This window comes from Pinus tabuliformis, chromosome 3_2 (assembly GCF_031772625.1).
Source record: "Pinus tabuliformis cultivar Carrire ecotype Pingquan chromosome 3_2, CPIR1, whole genome shotgun sequence".
In the NCBI taxonomy this organism is placed as follows: Eukaryota; Viridiplantae; Streptophyta; class Pinopsida; order Pinales; family Pinaceae; genus Pinus; species Pinus tabuliformis.
In genome coordinates this window covers 816,006,553-816,024,980 of record NC_142302.1, presented here as the reverse complement: position 1 = coordinate 816,024,980, position 18,428 = coordinate 816,006,553, and the positions used below count along the sequence as shown (strand labels likewise).

Sequence of the window (18,428 nt, the reverse complement as noted above, 5' to 3'; positions counted from 1 at the left end):
GGAAATACAGATTTAAATTGAAACACAAAGTTACAATGAAAGTTGAACTTCAATTAATTAATAACAATACTGAAAATTATTTACATGTAGAGTGGAAACAAACTAGCTTGTGCGATGGTAGTTGATATCTAAGAAGAGACGTGACATATACATGCCTTTTGAATTGTGTTACAATGAGGCTTGGGGGCATTTTTCTTATTGAGAAATAATGGAAATTCCTAAATATCCAAAAACTTTACCCTAGGAGATGAAGCGCCAAATGTTTGTGGGCCCTGTTGGGATTAGTTGGAATGCCAACTTCCTAGGGTTTCCATTTGGGCATATGATCTCCATTTAGCGTGCACAATACCTTGGTAGAAATATCTATCCAAAGACAACAAATTTCCCGGCAAGTCCTTGCCAATGGGCTATGGGCTTGACACATTTTCCAAAAAAGTAGATTAGAGCCTTAAAATGATTCCAAAAGTTTAGGATCCAAAAAACTACCAAAAATAGAAAATTGTCCTAGAATTAATGAAAATTAAAGGAAACAATGTTGGGGGTCCAAGTGCCACTAATATCCACCTGGATCAGGAGTGGATATTTTCACAATTTCTTCTTTTTAGGAAGCTTTTAAGAAGATATTAATTCCTAAAATATTAAAATTTTAATATTTTTTTATAAAAATCATGTTCATTAGATAATGATCATATATCTGTTTAATCGATGTATTTGTTTAGTGGTTGTGAAATTCTTTCTTATTGGATATCAATGAAAATCTATGTGGATTAGCCTGATTTGTATCATGATTAAAAGCATAAAGTTGTTGTTGTCATCATCAACTTTATTTTGTATCACTTTTGTTTGTGGTTAGTGGAAACACATTTGCCAACTTAGTGTTATCAGTATGGGTAAAAGATTGTAGGAGCTTCACGAAAATAAGGTGATATTTCAACTTTGTCATGATGTCCTTTAGTTGCATTCAGTCATATTTCTTTTACAAATAGAGAATGTAACACTAAAGAATAGGCTGCAAAATTCAATAGCTAAGAAAATCAAGAAGGTTGAACACTTGGAATCAACCATGGGCACATGTTTCCATATGCTTGCAGATGAATTTCAAGAGAAGATTAACCTCCTCAATGACTTGGAGGAGGAAGTTGAATATTTTTTACCTCAGAAACTAAAAATTTGAAGAAGCGAGTTCACACGATGGAGGCACAATGGGTTAGAGAGCCTATAGCTGTTAAAAAAATCAATGTTAGAACAATAGAAATTTTTGAAACACGATTATGATGCATTATCTCAATAGTTAATCAAGAAGGATGATATTATTAAAAAGTTGCAAGAGTATAAGCATCAACTTGATTTGGAACTTTGTCGCATTTAGAAAGTTGAGATGGAGATAGTTGATGTTGAGCTACCAGAATCACCTTCTTCCACACTTCATGATGTTGATAGTAAAAAATTTGATGTTGATGGTCATGACTCATCACATGCTTTTGTTACAACCAGTTTTGAAAAACATATAGTTGGTACTACGTCTTGATTGCTAAGCAAACCGAGATATACTAGACGAGGACTTGGAAAGAATGGACAAAGCATTACTATTCCTATTAACATTGTAGTGCACACATTAAGAGTATGTCTTGGATATGATCCTATTGCTGCCTCATAACCTACTTCCAACTCTGTTGAGACTCGAGAGGTGTTATTTATTGTCAAATAAATTCAGACTAAGGTTTTAGAAGAAAATGCTCCCATCGAATGTAATAAACAAATCAATGTCATGTCTCCAAATGTAATTCCAAATGACAATTTTGTTGCATCTAGCTTTAAGTCTGCAAAACCAAAAACTAAGCCATGTCATCCTTCTTAGGATCAAAGGAAATCATCCCAGAACCAATATTCTTTATCACATGGTAATATTTTATTCATATCGCTACATAATAGATGTGAGAGAATGAATTGTGGACCAATGTCGACCATTAAGATTGTTTGTGCATGGATTGATGGATGGTCATGGCATCATTTAAACCAATGTTTGCAGAATTCATATATTTGTGTTCCATCAATTATGCAATCATAAAGTTCCTCTTGTTCATTGTCGATTACCATTGTTCCCTCATTTGTGTTTCAAGGGGGGGAATTTATTGATGAAAGAGATCGTTGATTCCTGCTCCCACAGTTATGTTTTAGGGGGGAAGTTAGATGGTGATAGATAATGTTATCGTTGCTTTGCCTATGGTCATTTTTTGTGTTTGATCAATGTGATGGTGATGATGTTTAAAGAACCTCATTGAGTGTTGTGATACCATGGTTGAGATGAGTTTTCCATATTTATAGACCTAATTATTTGTTTGTTCGTCGATGGTGTTTCTTCTATTTGAAGCCTTTGTCCTAGTTATTTATTGACACTTATTTTCTCTGAAAATTTTTGGGGAAGTTGGTAGTGTTTTCCTCCCTTGTGGCTCTGCAACATTTCTACTTCAGAGATTGAACGATCTCATTGAGGTTTCATGACGCTCATCTTTAGAGTTTTAATGCTTCAACATTTCATACTTCTTAATTGCAGTGGGCCTTTGTTATTTCCATTTAGTGGACCATTATGGGATCTACAACTCCATGGTTATATGAGCACTATCATATTTCTTCCTTTTGGATAGGACATGGGGGTTTCCTATGAGTTTTTCTCTCTTTCTCGACTTATGAGAGGTTGTACATGGGTGCCTAAGCAACCGTTGTTCCTAGAACCATTCTTTGTTTTCCTTCTTCTTTATTTACTTCCTATGTTTTGGTTGGGGGGGGGTTGTTAGTGTTGGTCTTTTCGAATGCTTCATTTCTTTATGAGCTAGCTATGTTTAGTCGTAATCTCACATAGGGATTTTCATTTTCCCAGTTGTCATAGTTATCCTTAACTAACACTGGGATCCTCCATTGCTATATAATGGAGATCTTCTATGTACTTTTACATAAGAACATTGTGAGTAATAGAATATTGTTACACATTTCACCTCAGATAAAACTCTCACCATATCGATGGTCAATTTCTTCTTCCATGTTAACAAATGATAGATTCCTCTTTCATCGCATTGGGTAGGATTTGAGAGAGGAAAGGTTCACAAGAGCCTTCTTTGCCAAAATCTAAACTTGTTTTGGTGAATTGTCAATATTCTTCTCTTATTGCTTCCAACATCAAAACCCTTGATACTAAGCCATTGGCCTTTCAAACATAATCTTTTGGATCCATAGTTTTAATAACAAATTGGATTTGTCCCTGTTACACGAGCTTTTATTGTTGAATGAGTGGCATTTAGTTCTGAAGTGTCAAGTATGATCAATGTTCAAAGTTCATGGAAAAAATGTTCTTTAAATATGGCCATAATTTATTTACAACATGCTTAAAAGAAAATTGTCAAGTATATATGTATGGGTACACTAGTCAAACCCCATTTTTTGATAACATGGTGAAAACTCTAACATATCCCGAGTGTCTTGTGCTTAATTGGTGATTGGAATGTCAATTGTTGACTTTGTGATAGAGCCCTCCGAACCTCTCAATTGTGTTTCAGGGCAATTGATAATGTCAACTTTCAACTTCACATTTTTTTTATTCTAATGGTCCTATCATACAGCCAACATAAGAATGGTAATTAAAACATCATTTTATAAGGAAAACATTTTTTTTTGGATTTTTCAAAGAGGCTTCAACCATATAAACTAGGCCAATTATTGATTGAACGGGTTATTTTGTTGTGTATCTTCCATGGATATTACATCTGAAGAGACCTGTAGGAATGAAATGCAACTTGGAGACCCGATGGGGGTAGTATTATAAACTTCAGTTTGTCTTTAAGTCACTTTAGGAGCTTGACCAAAGGGAAAGGAACGATGAGACAAGAGTTGGGTACTACTTGGCTAGCTGGCCAAATATTACATTACCATTCCCACAATCACCATGCTCCCCCACACCTAACACTTCATTATGACAACAGTGAAAACAACGAGTAAAGCATCACAGTGACAATCTTTTTGAGATGTGATTGTCCAATTCCTGGTGCAAACAAATCGCAGCGAATGCTTAAACTTAGCCTTTATTGAGACCCGATCCGGTGGTGTTATAAACTTCAACATTGGCTTTGGAGTTGTAGGTGATGGTAGAATTCTAAATTCTACAACTTGGAGACCTAATGGGGTGGTGTTATAAACTTCGACTTTGGATTTGGAGTTGTAATAAACTTCGATTTTGGCTTTGGAGTTGTAGGTGATGGTAGAGTCCTAAATTTTGAAGTATTGATAAGCTTTGTTGTTTGTATGGTGTTTATTTATTCTAAATAAGATTATCAATTTAAATCTTATTGAAAGAGGTATGAAAATGTAGTTAATTATAAAATGTGAGAACTTAAATCTCACTTGAAGAGATTGAAGATTAAAATTACTTGTGAAAATAAATTGGGATTGATTTTATTTATATTTACCTAGTTGGTTGAAAAAGAAAACCATACAATTATAGAGGATTTTTTTTTTTTTTTGTTTGAGTTTTTTTGGATGGAAATATTGGATATAAATTTCTAATAGCCTTTGAAGTAAGTGCATTAATTATTAACTAAAAATATTGAATAGAAATATCTAACCACCTTTGAGGTAAGTGCATGATTAACTGAAATTGTTGTTAAAACCTAAAAGAATATTGGGAAAGTTAGAGTTTTTTTTAGGATAGTTATAATTGAATTTAAGGTTAAATTTAAGACGAAAAAACTAGTAAAGCGATATTATTAATTTAAAATTGTAATGGTTTTAACGCTTTGTATTAAAAATATTTATGGCATAATAGTATTTAATATTTTTTTATTTTAAAATAATTTAAATTAACCATTTTTTAAAAATTAATAAGTAAAATTGAAACTTTATCTGTAAAAAAATTATAGATTAAAAGAGTGGAAGGATCTTTAACGTCCCTCTAACGCTCAAAATGCTTCAAAAAAGCGGTGAGCCGCGAGAAAAGTGAAAGCATATTGTCGCCCATCTATTGGTATTCGAATTTGTCTGAAAGGTTGTTTCCCCACCTATGAGATTTCAAGCTTTTATGTTCAGGATCTGTGTGCTTAGTTTTCTTCTCCATACTGTTTCTAAACACATGACAGCGATCCAGGTGATATTCTCTCAAAGAGGCCAGTCCTTTACGCTAAAGTCATAACCCACTTTTCTGCAAATAAAATTGGCTCCATTAATGATTCCTTATATGTTCTTTCTCGGTGTTACACCTCCGTAATGCGTAGTAATTACGAACTGTAACTGAAAGAATAGCAGGGATATATTACACACGTATTCCCCAGTGTGAAGGTCGAGGTCTCTAGGTGGGGTTGTTCTATTTGCTACTAAAATTATTTGTTTTTACAGATAACCCGACTTCAGAGCATTTTGTGCATGTGTTTGTTGTCTCATCCTGATATATATTATAAATGTTTGTTCATTCATATTTTCGTTTTAATCACAGGGTCGCCCACAATGTCACCGCCTGGGTCGCCCACAATGCCACCCAGATCGACGAATTTGCCACACCCTTTGACACCGTTACCGCACAATTCGAGGTCGCCTACAATGTCACCGCATGGGTCGCCCACAATGCCACCCAGATCGACGAATTTGCCACACCCTTTGATACCGTTACCGCACAATTCGACGCACCCGTCCGGTAAAACGACATCAAGAAAAATGGTTATATTGTTGGGAAGCATCATCGGTTCCACAGCTCTATTTGTGATGCTCTGCTTCGTGTTCGGTCGATGTGTTAGGCAATGGAAAAGCTCTGTTAGAACAGGTCATTATAAATGATTGCATTATAGCTCCCACGGTGAATTGCGATATATATATATATATATCTATATATATATATATATATATATATATATATATATATTTTGTAACTTCGTCCGATTAAATCGTTTTGAAGAAAATTATTATTGTGATTCTGCGATGAAGAAAATTATTATTGTGATTCTGTCCGCAGATAAGAATATAGATGCAAGGGGAAATTTCGGGGAAGTCTATTTTGATTACAAGGTTCTCAGAGATTCGACTGGAAACTTTGATCGGAACAACATGCTTGGCAAAGGAGGATTCGGAGAAGTTTATAAGGTATAATAATATTCGTGGTTTTTATGGCTTTGTTCAATTATGTGGTACCTTTAGGCTTTGCAGAGTAATTGTAATAAGTTGTTTGATGATCAGTAGGGAAGACTTCCGGATGGGAGGGATGTTGCAGTCAAGAAACTGAACGGAAGGCAGACTACTCAAGCTGCTGAGGAATTTCTGACGGAAGTGAAGCTCATCAGCAGCGTCCGTCACCGTAATCTTGTTCGTTTACTCGGATGTTGCAAGCGAGGGCACAAACGCTTGCTGGTTTACGAATTTATGTCAAATAACAGTCTTGACAAACATTTGTTCGGTACGTTGTTCTCACTAATGCGACCGTTTTAACAATTCATGTTGTTTTCAGAAATTATGTAACCTGCACAGGCTTATGTATACTATGGCTGGAGGTCCGTAGGCGAGATAAGAAATCCTTTGAGGTGGGAAAGCCGTTTAAACATTATAGTGGGCACAGCACGAGGCCTTGCATACCTGCACGGAGATTCCGACGTTCGCATTATACACAGAGATATCAAATGTGCAAATATACTTCTGGATCACAGATTTCATCCAAAAATTGCAGATTTTGGATTGGCTAGATTCTTCCCGGAAAGCCAAACGCACGTATCTACCAGAGTCGGGGGAACAATGTAAGTACAACAATTCATTTATTAGCTGTTTTTGAAAGACTTTATAAGCTGTCGAGTCCGGACATTAATTTTTTCTAGCTTTCACGAATTTGGTATAAAACAGAGGCTATACTGCACCCGAATACGCCGTTCATGGGCAATTAACGGAAAAAGCTGACGTTTACAGTTATGGGATCGTAGTTCTTGAGATCGTGAGTGGGAGAAAGTGCTTCGAGGCAAGACTGCCCGCCCATCGTCAGCTTCTTCTCGAATGGGTGAGTCTCTGTTTTGTTTTGTTAAGCGGGTTTGGCATGAAATATACAAATCCCCGTCCGTGATGAGTAACGACCCACATCTAGTAAAAATATCTAATTATTCAATTAAGGTATTTTTTACTATGTTTATAAAAGTAGTTTTTTTTTTTTTTCTTTTTTTCTTCCCGGGTTTAGAAAAGGTTTTTATAATTTTTCTTAAAAAACAAAAGAAGGGAGTTTTATTATTATTTGACATAGAGTTGCTTTAAAGAACAATTTTATATAGGAAAAGATTATGATGTGTGGGCCATTAAGATGGAAAGTTCATGATGTTTGAGATCATGTCTAGTTTGAGTCTTCATAACCTATGAATGAAACATAAGAACTAGTCCAGAGAACAATGTAAGAAAGACAAAAAGAAAAATGCACAAGCGTTGCAGTATCCAACAGGGAGTGGACCGAACAGTGTTCCAGAAAATTATGATCACATCTTCGATAAATACAACATGGGAGACTTTGGCGACAAGCTATAAAGGTATTCCCAAAGTCAATATTTTTAAGTTGTAGAATATTAGGAGAGATTTTGAAAGTCTGCAGATGAATGAAACATAGGACATCGATTCATTCATGAATTGGGTCTTGACTGTCGTAAATCAATTAAAAATTTATGGTGATGATATATAAGATCAAAATGTGGTTGAGAAGGTCCTCAGATCTTAGTTTACTAAATTTGATGTTGTAGTAGCAACCATAAAAGAAGCCAAGGATTTCGAAACATTTACAGTTGATGAGTTGATGGGATCACTTCTATCCCATGAGGCAAGGATAGATAGAAATAAGGATTCCGCTTTAGAAACCGCTTTCAAAAGCTAAGTTTCTATTTCAAGAGATAGAGTTTGAGGCAGAGGTAAATCGAGAGGCAAAGGACGAGGCAGAAGACATAGTGGTCAGAGAGATGGTTGAGAAGAGCATGGACATGAAAGTGGAAGCAACAATATAAGCCTCAATGATAATCAAAGAGTTGAAAAATCAACTCTAAGATGTTATTATTGCAATAAATTTGGTCACTATGCTCGTGATTGCAGAAAGAAGATAACTGATCAAGGAAACCTGAGAGCTAATGTCACTACAAAGAATACTATCTTTATGTTCCTAGCTTTCCATACCATGCATGAATCTTTTGATAATGTGGGGCTATTAGACAGTGGTTGTAGTAACTACATGACAGACAACAAGAATTTGGTTGCAAATTTGGGTCAATCTGTGAAGATAGAGGTAAAGTTGAGGATTGAAAAGACTGTGGATGTAGATGGAAAAGGAGTGGTCAACATTATGACCAGGCAGGGGGAGCGAAAGACAATCTCAGAGGTATATTATGTCCCCGGTATCAAACATAATTTGATAAGTGCTAGTCAATTGACGTGGAAGGGATACAAAGTTATCTTTCAAGGACAAGAGTGTGCTATATATGAAAATCCCCCAAGAAAGCAGTTGATAGCAAAGGTGCAGATGACGAGGAACATACTCTTTCCCCTAATTATGAATTACAATGATCAAGTCATTTCTTTTACAGTTGCATGTTCTAATGATTATTGGTTATGACACTTTTAGTTTGGACACTTGTAGAAACAGGCGGTTGTAAGATTACCTCCCATCAAAGAACTTGCGAGTACTTGTGAGTGTTGCATCTTGGGAAAGAAACACCGTGAAAGTTTTCCAAAGGGAGTTGCATACAAAACAAAGAAACCACTTGAGCTGGTGCATACAAACTTGTGTGGACCTATGCGGACACAGTCGATTGGTGAAAGTTGTTAATTCTTCACATCCATTGATGATTATTGTAGAAAGACATGGGTTTACTTCTTGAAGCACAAGTCTGAAAGTTTTGCAAAGTTCAAAGAATTCAAATTTTTAGCAAAGAAATAAAATGATTGTCAGATCATGATATTGAGGTCATATCGTGGTAGAGAATATGATTCAAAGGTATTCCATGATTACTACAAAGAACATGAAATCAAAAGACAATTTACAACAAGATACACACCGCAGCGGAATGGTGTAGCAGAGAGAAAGAACATGACAAGGAGCATATAGAAAGGAAGAAACTTGTCTAATGAGTATTGGGCCAAAGCAGTTGCATGTTTTTTTATGTGATAAATAGATTACCTACAAAGAGTGTGATGAACAGAGTACCAGAAGAAGCATGGTCAGGTATCTCTTGCAACATATCTCATCTCAGAGTATTTGGATGTGTAGCCTATGCACATGTGACTAAAGAGCTAAAAGACAAGTTGGATGATAAAGGTGAAAAACACATATTTACTGGTTAAAGTGAGCAATCAAAAGCTTGCAAATTGTATAACCCTATCACCAAGAAGACCATATTGAGCAGAGATGTTGTGTTCAAAGAACAAGAATCATTGAATGGGACTATAGACAAAACAATTGATGCACAAGCACCATTGATGGAAGAGGATGTAGGAGAGAAGGAGTAGCAAGAATCACAAGAGCAGACACCAGCAAGGAATCCAAGATTTTCTGAGCAACATGGATCTTCAAGTAGATCAACAAATCAAAATTATCTCAACAACCAATCATATGATGAATAAAGAAATGGTAAGAGAAAGATGAGAAGTCTGAAAGATATTTATGATGATTTGGATGTTAGTTAAAATTTTGCCTTTTCGTCATTCCAACCTTTGTTTAAAGAAGAAATCAGAAATGAAAATTGGGCGCAAGCCATAAATGAAGAAATTAAAGCTATTGAAAAGAATGATACATGTGATTCGGTTGAATTTCCAAAGGATAAAAATCTCATTGGTGTGAAATCGGTGTACAAGACAAAGTTGAATGAGAAAGGTGAAACTAACAGATTTAAAGCAATACTTGTAGCAAAATGATTCTCACAGCAACTTGAAATAGACTTTGGAGAAATGTTTGCTCTGGTAATCAGATTGGATACCATGAAAGCCTTCTTAGCAACACAAACTCAAAACAAGTGGAAATTATATGAAGTTGAAGGTAAAGAAGATAAAGTTTATAGGTTGAAGAAAGCACTCTATGGACTTAAGAAAGCACCAAGATCTTGGCATAGCAGAATTGATAGCTACATGATCAAGAATGGATTTTGCAAAAGCAACATTGAGCCTACCTTATATACAAAGGTAAATGAGCATGAATATATTTTGATTGTTTTCTTATATGTTGATGAAATGATTTTTCCAGGTGATCTTGAGTTATATGAATTTAAACCAGCCATGGAAAAAGAATTTGAGATGATAGATATTGGTCTCATGAAATATTTTCTTGGCATAGAACTTGAGAAATGTGAAAAAGGAATTTTTATTTGTCAAAATAAATATGCTAGATATTTGTTTAAAAGATTTAGGATGGAGAATTGCAAACCTATCCCTACACCAGTTACAACAAGTACAAAGTTAAGCAAGGATGATGAAGGGTCAGATGTCATTCCAACTCTATTGAAAAGATTGGCTGGAAATCTCATGTATCTCATAGCTACAAGACTGGATATTATGTAAGGAGTGAGTTTGATTTCCAGACTTACGGAGACTCTAAAAGACACACATTGGAGAGCAAGAAAAATAATTCTAAGATACATAACACTAGGAACTAAAGAATGTGGAATAATGCATGAAAGCACATAATAAAAGGATTTGATTGGGTATACAAATAGTGATTTTTCCGGCAGTTTGGATGATAGGAAGAGAACTTCTGGTTATGTGTTCCATCTTGGTTCAAGTGTGATTTCATGGGCATATAAGAAGCAACCTATTGTGACACTTTCATCAACAGAAGTAGAATATATAGCAACGACATCAGTAGCATGCCAAATAGTGTGGTTAAGAAGAATATTTGATGGACTCAAGAAGAAACAACAAGGATCAACAAAAATATATTGTGACAACACCTCAGCGATTGCAGTATCCAAGAATAGTGTGTTTTATCAAAAGAGAAATCATATTGATACTAGATATCATTTTATTAGAGAACTTGTGAGCAATGGAGAAGTCCACTTGAAGCCTTGTAAATCTAGTGATCAACTGGATGATATATTTACTAAGCCATTAGCAAAAGATGTATTTGAGTTTCATAAAGGAAACTTGGGTGTTGTAAGCCTAGTTGAGACTTAGACCAGCAAACATGTTTGAGTTGTCATGAGTCATGTCTTAGTTTAGCGGTCGTAATTAAGGGGGAGTGTTAAAAATAACTAATTACTCTTGCATGAAGAGTTAGTTGAATTTAGAGAGTCAGTTAATTGAGTCAAGTTGAGTCAAGTCAAGTTAAGTCTTATTTTGGGTAAAGTCGAATTTAGTGCGTGGCTATATGTCAAGTTATTTTAGGCGAATCACTTGTCAAAAAGGTTTAAATAACCCTCATTCAGTTCATTGTAATCATAAAAGTTTTTGTGATCAATTACAAAGCTGCAACTCGTGTTATTGTGCGTGTGAATTATTTGTGTTAAATTTGTGCCTTTTCTTCTCTCCCTTTCCAACACATCTCTCTTTGTTTAAGCAATCCAACCTTTGTTTTTTACTAAATATCAATCAAAATCTATTAGATTTCCATGTCGCGGGCTACGACCTACGCAGTATTAGCCACCATATCAACTTTCTTGTATCTTTTTTCACATAGGCATGCCAAGTTAATATATTATGTCAACATTTTTACCTTATACAATTACATGTCATGTAGATCAATATATAATGTCAATATACCATATTATCTTACAATGTGTTCTATTCCTTGTTAGTTTTGACGCATCAGTGTGCCACATCACTTTAATTTTTAATATAGTTTAAGCTGGATTTAGCTAGACTTCATGTGCTTTACTTTTCGGCCTATGAATATTTTAAAAGCTGGAATTTAAACAAAGTTTCAGATGTTGAACATTTAGATACTTGAAACATCTAACCTCTACAAAACTTCCACACTACAAAATGTCTTGTATATACATATATCTAGAACATCTAGATCATGCTGAACCTCTACCCCTTTTGAGCCCCTTTTCTCTATTGAGCCTCTGTCACAACAACTGTGAACCCATGTTACTAGGAATTAAGGTTAAGACTTTAAATCCTAAGTAATAAAATTTATAAGCTTTCAATTTAGTTTCTAAACCTTCTCCCAAAAACTAAAAGTAATTCTTATAGGGTGTACAATTTTCTCAAATCCAAACATTCAACGAAATAAAAAGGAGTCAAACTTTCAAAGAAATCAAAAGGATTCATTGGGTTATTAGAGTAAATCTCCCAAATTTAATAGACTAGGGAAATTTTCTTTCTCCCTAAGTGAAATTTCTAACACCTTATATCACATGACATGTGAAGACTCTTCCATTTGAATCTTCACTCTAAAATGAACTCTTTTACTTTTGCATTAAGGATTAGTATTTACACAAGTTTTAAATTTTAATAGCAATTTTCCTTTTCTTACTTGGATAGAATGTCTTTATTCACATATTTCAAGCTTCTTTCTATGGATTGGGATAGACCTAATTCTAAGGCCCATTGAGATCCTCTAACCCATATGTCAAGAATTCTCATTACAAAAACCATTGTGCATCCAAGATATCACAAGTAAACATATCTATAATTATTTTTTCTCCATCATGAACTCATTCTCATGGTAATTACAACTAGTAAGAAAATAATATTACACTAGGCTTTAATTCATTAACACATTCTTACTAAACAACTCTACAATAACCTCATCCATGAATCTTGAACATATACATGCATATATTGATATTTCATGTAAAAGGATAAAATACACCTATTTAAATTTAATTTAAACTTTTTTTGAAATTGAAGAAGTGAGAGACACTCTTCACCCAACCAAGTCAACAATACATGCATCCATGAATATTTGAACATATACATGTATATATTGATATTTCATGTAAAAGAATAAAATACACCTATTTGAATTTATTTTAAACTTTTTTTTTTAAATTGATGAAGTGAGATCCACTCTCCACCCAACCATATGCTTAGATGCACTATGCATTTCTCATCATAAATATTCCATGCCAAAATAGGTATCCTCACTCACTCATCAAAAGGGTAAATACAAGGTAGAGATATGAAGGAAACTCTCCATGCAGAGAAATCAAACTATTGTCTATCAATCCACCAATTAAAGGCTCAATGTCAGTTATAGGGTTGCCATAGTTGGATTTTATAACACAAAGGGCTCCTTATCTTCCTAAAAACCCCTCATTCCATAAGAGATAACTCCATTCACTCATCAAAAGGGTGAATACAATGTTGAGACATGAAGGTGACTCTCCACGCAAAGAAATGAAATTATTGTCTATCAACCCACCAGTCCAAGGCCCGGTGCCAGTTATAGGGTTGCCACATTTGGATTTTATAGCACAAGGGTATCCTTATCTTCCCAAAAATCCCTCATCACCTCCACTATCCTAGTGATTCTCATGCATACTCTAACAAATCGCTCAGAAAACCCATGGACCTCTTTTTCTAGCTTAGGGTTGAGAACTTCATCTTTGACCTCTCTAACGAAAATAGGGAACTCACAATTTCACATAAGTTTCTATTACTCAAATGTTTTTTTCAAACCTTCTAATTTAAATCATAGTCTTAGAGCCCCTTGTATGTCTGTCTCTTCCCTCATGAGATTCTCTCTCTTTCTTTAGACATGCTTCTCTTTCTATCTCAAACACCTCCTCTATGTGAGAATTCATGGTCTATAATCTAAACCATGTGGTCAATTTAGAAGGTGCTTCATCAGTACCTTTGGAGTAGTTCTATACCACTTCCATCCCTTCTCATAACTTCTAGCAATTGGTAGTTTAGTTTCCAAATTGACATTGTGGAAGACAAGAGAAATTGGATATTTAATTTTGGGAAAGGTATTATGTTGACAATGAAATTTCTAACTCCTGTCACGAATTCCACTCATGGCATCTAAATTTATGTAGGATTTTATCTTCATTCAATGATTGTCAATATTTTCATTAGAAAAAAACAACTATATTATCAATTTTTAACATAATAACAATGGTTGCATTCCATACATACAAATAATAATAATAATAATTACAAAATAAAGTTCAAAACAAGATATACATAACTGCACAAAGCAGGGTTCTTATTCCATTGTGGTTCTAATTGAGTGTGGTTAGTATATAAAGACACCAAGGATTCATGAGGATCCAATAAACAAAGGCTATTTATACGCTGAAAACTTACATCATGATTGGTCTATAGGAACATGGAATAATTTCAAACTTTAGAGGCCTAATACAGTGCGTAATATTTTCATGGAGGATCCCTATATCCAACCCTTTATATATACTTTTGTTTCTACCCATTGACGCATAACCATGTTTGTCCTCTGTTTCATGAGAGAGTGTCAACCCTTTATACAAACTCTTATTTCTACCCATTGAAATAGAGGAAGGTTTGTCCTCTATTTCCTAAAAGAGTGATCGTTGTCCTAGGACGTGTTGGAGAAACTATCAATTAATAAGGTGTTTAAGCTGATCTTTATCCCATAGGGCAAATGATCCTGGGATCTTTTGCTTGTAGATGGATGAAAAGAATCACATGTGAAAATTGTAGCTTAACATAGAAATTTAATGTGCACATGAGAGAAGAAGAAGAAACACATAAAGCATAAAAAGAAGACAACAAGACTTGATAATGGAGTTCGTCCAACTCGAATTACGTCTTCAGGTCCTGCTCGATCAATGGGGAGGCCTTCATTCATTAAATGGCATGAAAAGAAGAGAATACAATCATCAGTTACATAAAAGGAGTCTTATACCTCCATTCTGGAGAATGGCTAAGAAATGGAGAACTCAGATGGAGAAATGGATAGCACCACTATGTCCATGGCATCGAGAAGGGAAGAAACCATATAAAATTTTCCCAATTCAGACAAAATGACTAATCACCCCTCCTACAAGTTGTTGCCTCGAACTGCGTGCCAAAATCCTCTCCCCCTGCACTTCTCTGTATGCAACAGGTTTTATAATAATTTCTTGTTACTAGGACCCTTAAATCGGGGGTCTATTTGTCTAATAATATCAACTGTTTGAATAAAAGGATTGGTGGGCACAACAAACCCTGAAAATAGGCCTTTTTTGTTTATACATAAATACACGCGGAAACACTAAAAAACTGAAAACCCCAGACTTCAAATTTTATCAAATCGGCCCTATTTTCCTTTCAGGTCTGTGCTGACCATAAATCGTTATCATTGATATCAATGGTATTGTATATTGGGGGATCGCCGATCGCCGATCGCTGATACGCTGATCCACCGATCTGCCGATTCTTCGATCGAGACCATTGATTTGTTTTCTGATTTGACGGCTGAGATTGGATGTTGCCATCGGCATATCACATCACTACGGCCCAAGGGTCTTGCCTTTGGCATCCGCCGACGCTGATATCGACAATCACTATATCGCATGTCACTGGTTCTAAAGTCCCAATATCGCACATAGCATGCCCCCGACTCCGATTAATTAGAGATCGCTGATCGGGGTTCCCATCTACCTGCCTTAAGTCCGCCCCTTTGGATCCTTCGATTGTGATTTTCTCTTTTAAGGCTAAAAACCCATTTTTTTAGGAAAAAGCCTCATTTTCCAAAGGAACAAGGCAATCTTCTTTCTGCCATAACTTCATCATCCGAACTTGGATTGGAGTGCTGTTCACACTGTTGGAATTAGGGTGACGAGAACTTTCATCTGATGTCAAGATACTTGCTTTTCTGCCACTTTTAATTTTGAGCTTTCCCATGCCATTGTATTTGAAGATTCACCTGGATCAATCCTCCCCACTGAGGAGCTTTTGGATCGCTAAAAGCTTTCATTAGTCAATTGGCAAGTGACAGATTTTTCCCTCACGCTTTCTTTCTCTAGCCATTTTGCCTTGCTGGGGTGCATCCCCTTGAAACCAACTCGAAGGTATTCCACATCTCCTCGCCTTGAAGTCCTAGTTCTTCTATCAAGGATGATGTCTTCAGGTATCTCATCGAGATATTCTGGTGCAAAATCATCAACCGAAGGAATTGTTCCCATCTCATCGGTGTCCATGATCAATGGTGGTTTATACAACTTTAAGTTCTCCACATTCACTACTGAGTACATCTACATATATATCGACAAATCAAGATGAAAGGCATTGTTTCCAATCTTCTCCAGAATTGTGAATGGACCATACTAGATTGGTCAAAACTTCTTCCCTTCTCCCTTCATTGTGTCCTTGCTGATATGGAACCACACTTTGTCACCTACTTGAAATTAATGGTCGACTCGGTGTTTGCCATGTTGAGCCTTGTAACGGGCTTGACTTTTCTCCAACTTCTCTTATACTGCTTGGTGAATCAACTGGATTCGCTAAATGAACTCTTGAGCTTTGTCCCTATCATTACATCCACTGGAGTCATCTTCCCTTCCAAAGACCATATCAAAAGGATCATTTCACAGGTAACCAAAACATGTCTCAAATGGTGAATGTTGCGTAGATGAATGCACTGCTCGGATGTAGGAGTGCTGCACATATGGGAGATGTCCATCCCACAACTTAGGATGTTTCTCATAACAACCTCATAACAAGTGTACCACGGTACGGTTGACAACCTTCATCTGTCCGTCAGTTTGTGGATGAAATGCCGTGCTTATTTTCAACTTGGTGTCAATCATCTTCCATAAGTTGGTCCAAAACTCTTCGAGAAAGCAAGATTCCCGATCTAACAAAATCGATGTGGGTAATCCAAAATGGACCCAAACATGCTGAAAGAAAAGATAAGCAATCTGCTCTGTAGTGATCTGCTTTTTACAAGGCATTAGAATGCACATCTTGCTAAAATAGTAAACAACAACATACAAATAGTCGTGACTCTTTCTTGACAAAGGAAAACCTCCTACAAAGTCCATTGACACACTTTCCCATGGATGACTCGGAAGAGGGAGTGGTGTGTAGAGCCCGAATTTTCTATTAGAGGGTTTTGAAACAGAACACATCACATAACCCTTTACATAGCGAGTCACAATGTTTTTCATATGAGGCCAAAAGCAAAATATTTGTACATGACATAAAGTCTTTTTGACACCAAATTGCCCAGACACAAGAGAGGTGTGGGCCTCTCGAATTACTTGTACTTGTTCCCATGTGGGAATACACAATTTGCCAAGGTGATACAATAGTTTCCCCTGCAAGGGATAGTTTTCCATCTGTGAACCATGGATTAGTTTTGCATAAATTTCCTTAAAGTCATCATTGTTAGCATATTGTACAACATAACTCTTAGAAGACAACGAAGCATTATGAAAAATAACAGAAGCAGAAGTAGGAGGGCAAGATATCATATCGACCACCTTATTGCTAGTTCCCTTCTTATACTATATTACCAGATGAAACTATTGAAGAAAACCCATCCACCTGAAATGATGAGATTGCTGCAACTTGGTTTGTTACTGAAGGTACTGCAAGGGCTAATGATCCGTATGGATGATGGTCTCCTTGCCCATTAGGTAGTGTTTCCACTTTTTTACACTTTGCACCAAGGCATAAAGCTCCTTGTCATAAGTGGGACAGTTTATCATAGCCTAAGAGAACTTCTCAGAATGGTAACAAATTGGCTTCTTTTGCTGCATCAGTACAACTCCCATGGTATAACCACTGGCATCGGTTTCAATTTCGAATGGTTGTTGGAGATTGGGTAAGTCTAAGACTGGCGCAATGCTGATCTTTTCCTTCAATGTTTCGAATGAGTTCTGTTGTCTTCCTCCCCATTGGAAGACCTATTTCACACTTGTCAATGTGTGAAAAGGTGCTGCAATAACAGAGAAATTGGTAATAAATCTCCTCCAATATTGGAATGCACCTAAAAAGCTACAGACATCGGTTACACTAGTAGGCTTAGGCCAATTTACAATTGCTTCAACTTTAGAGGGATCAATCTTTAATTGACCATGACCAACAATATGACCTAGGTAACTCAAAGAAGTTTTCCCGAACTCACACTTTGACAACTTTACATAGAGTTTTTCTTTCTTCAATACATAAAGCACTTTATTCACATGAAATATTCATTCCAACTTTTACTAAAGACAAGTATATCATATAAATACACAAGAACAAATTCATCAATGAAAGGCCTAAAGAGATCATTCATGACCCTCATGAAAGTTGTTGGAGCATTGCAAAGTCCGAGTGGCATCACCATCCATTCGAATAGGCCCTGTTTGGTCTTGAAGGTGGTTTTCCACACATCTTGCTCTGCAATTCAGACCTGGTGATAACCACTGCACAAATCCAATTTGGTGAAATAGATAGAATTCTTTAACTGATCTAATAAATCATCTATGCGTGGAAGAGGGTAATGATCTTTCACCATGATCTTATTTAATGCAGGGTAATCCACACACATCCTCGAT

At 35.9% G+C, this 18,428-nt stretch overlaps 1 protein-coding gene across 1 annotated transcript in view; it reads left to right on the top strand.

Moving 5' to 3' along the window:
- The first annotated feature begins 5,480 nt into the window (after positions 1–5,480).
- The window catches only part of LOC149183131 (cold-responsive protein kinase 1-like), a 30,978-nt gene continuing 18,030 nt past the window's right edge, over positions 5,481–18,428 (top strand). The window contains exons 1-5 of the mRNA XM_089418678.1: positions 5,481–5,800; positions 5,990–6,117; positions 6,214–6,427; positions 6,530–6,761; positions 6,865–7,015. Coding sequence (XP_089274804.1) covers positions 5,488–5,800; positions 5,990–6,117; positions 6,214–6,427; positions 6,530–6,761; positions 6,865–7,015 — 1,038 coding nt within the window. The 5' untranslated portion in view covers positions 5,481–5,487. The remainder of the gene's footprint in view (positions 5,801–5,989; positions 6,118–6,213; positions 6,428–6,529; positions 6,762–6,864; positions 7,016–18,428) is intronic.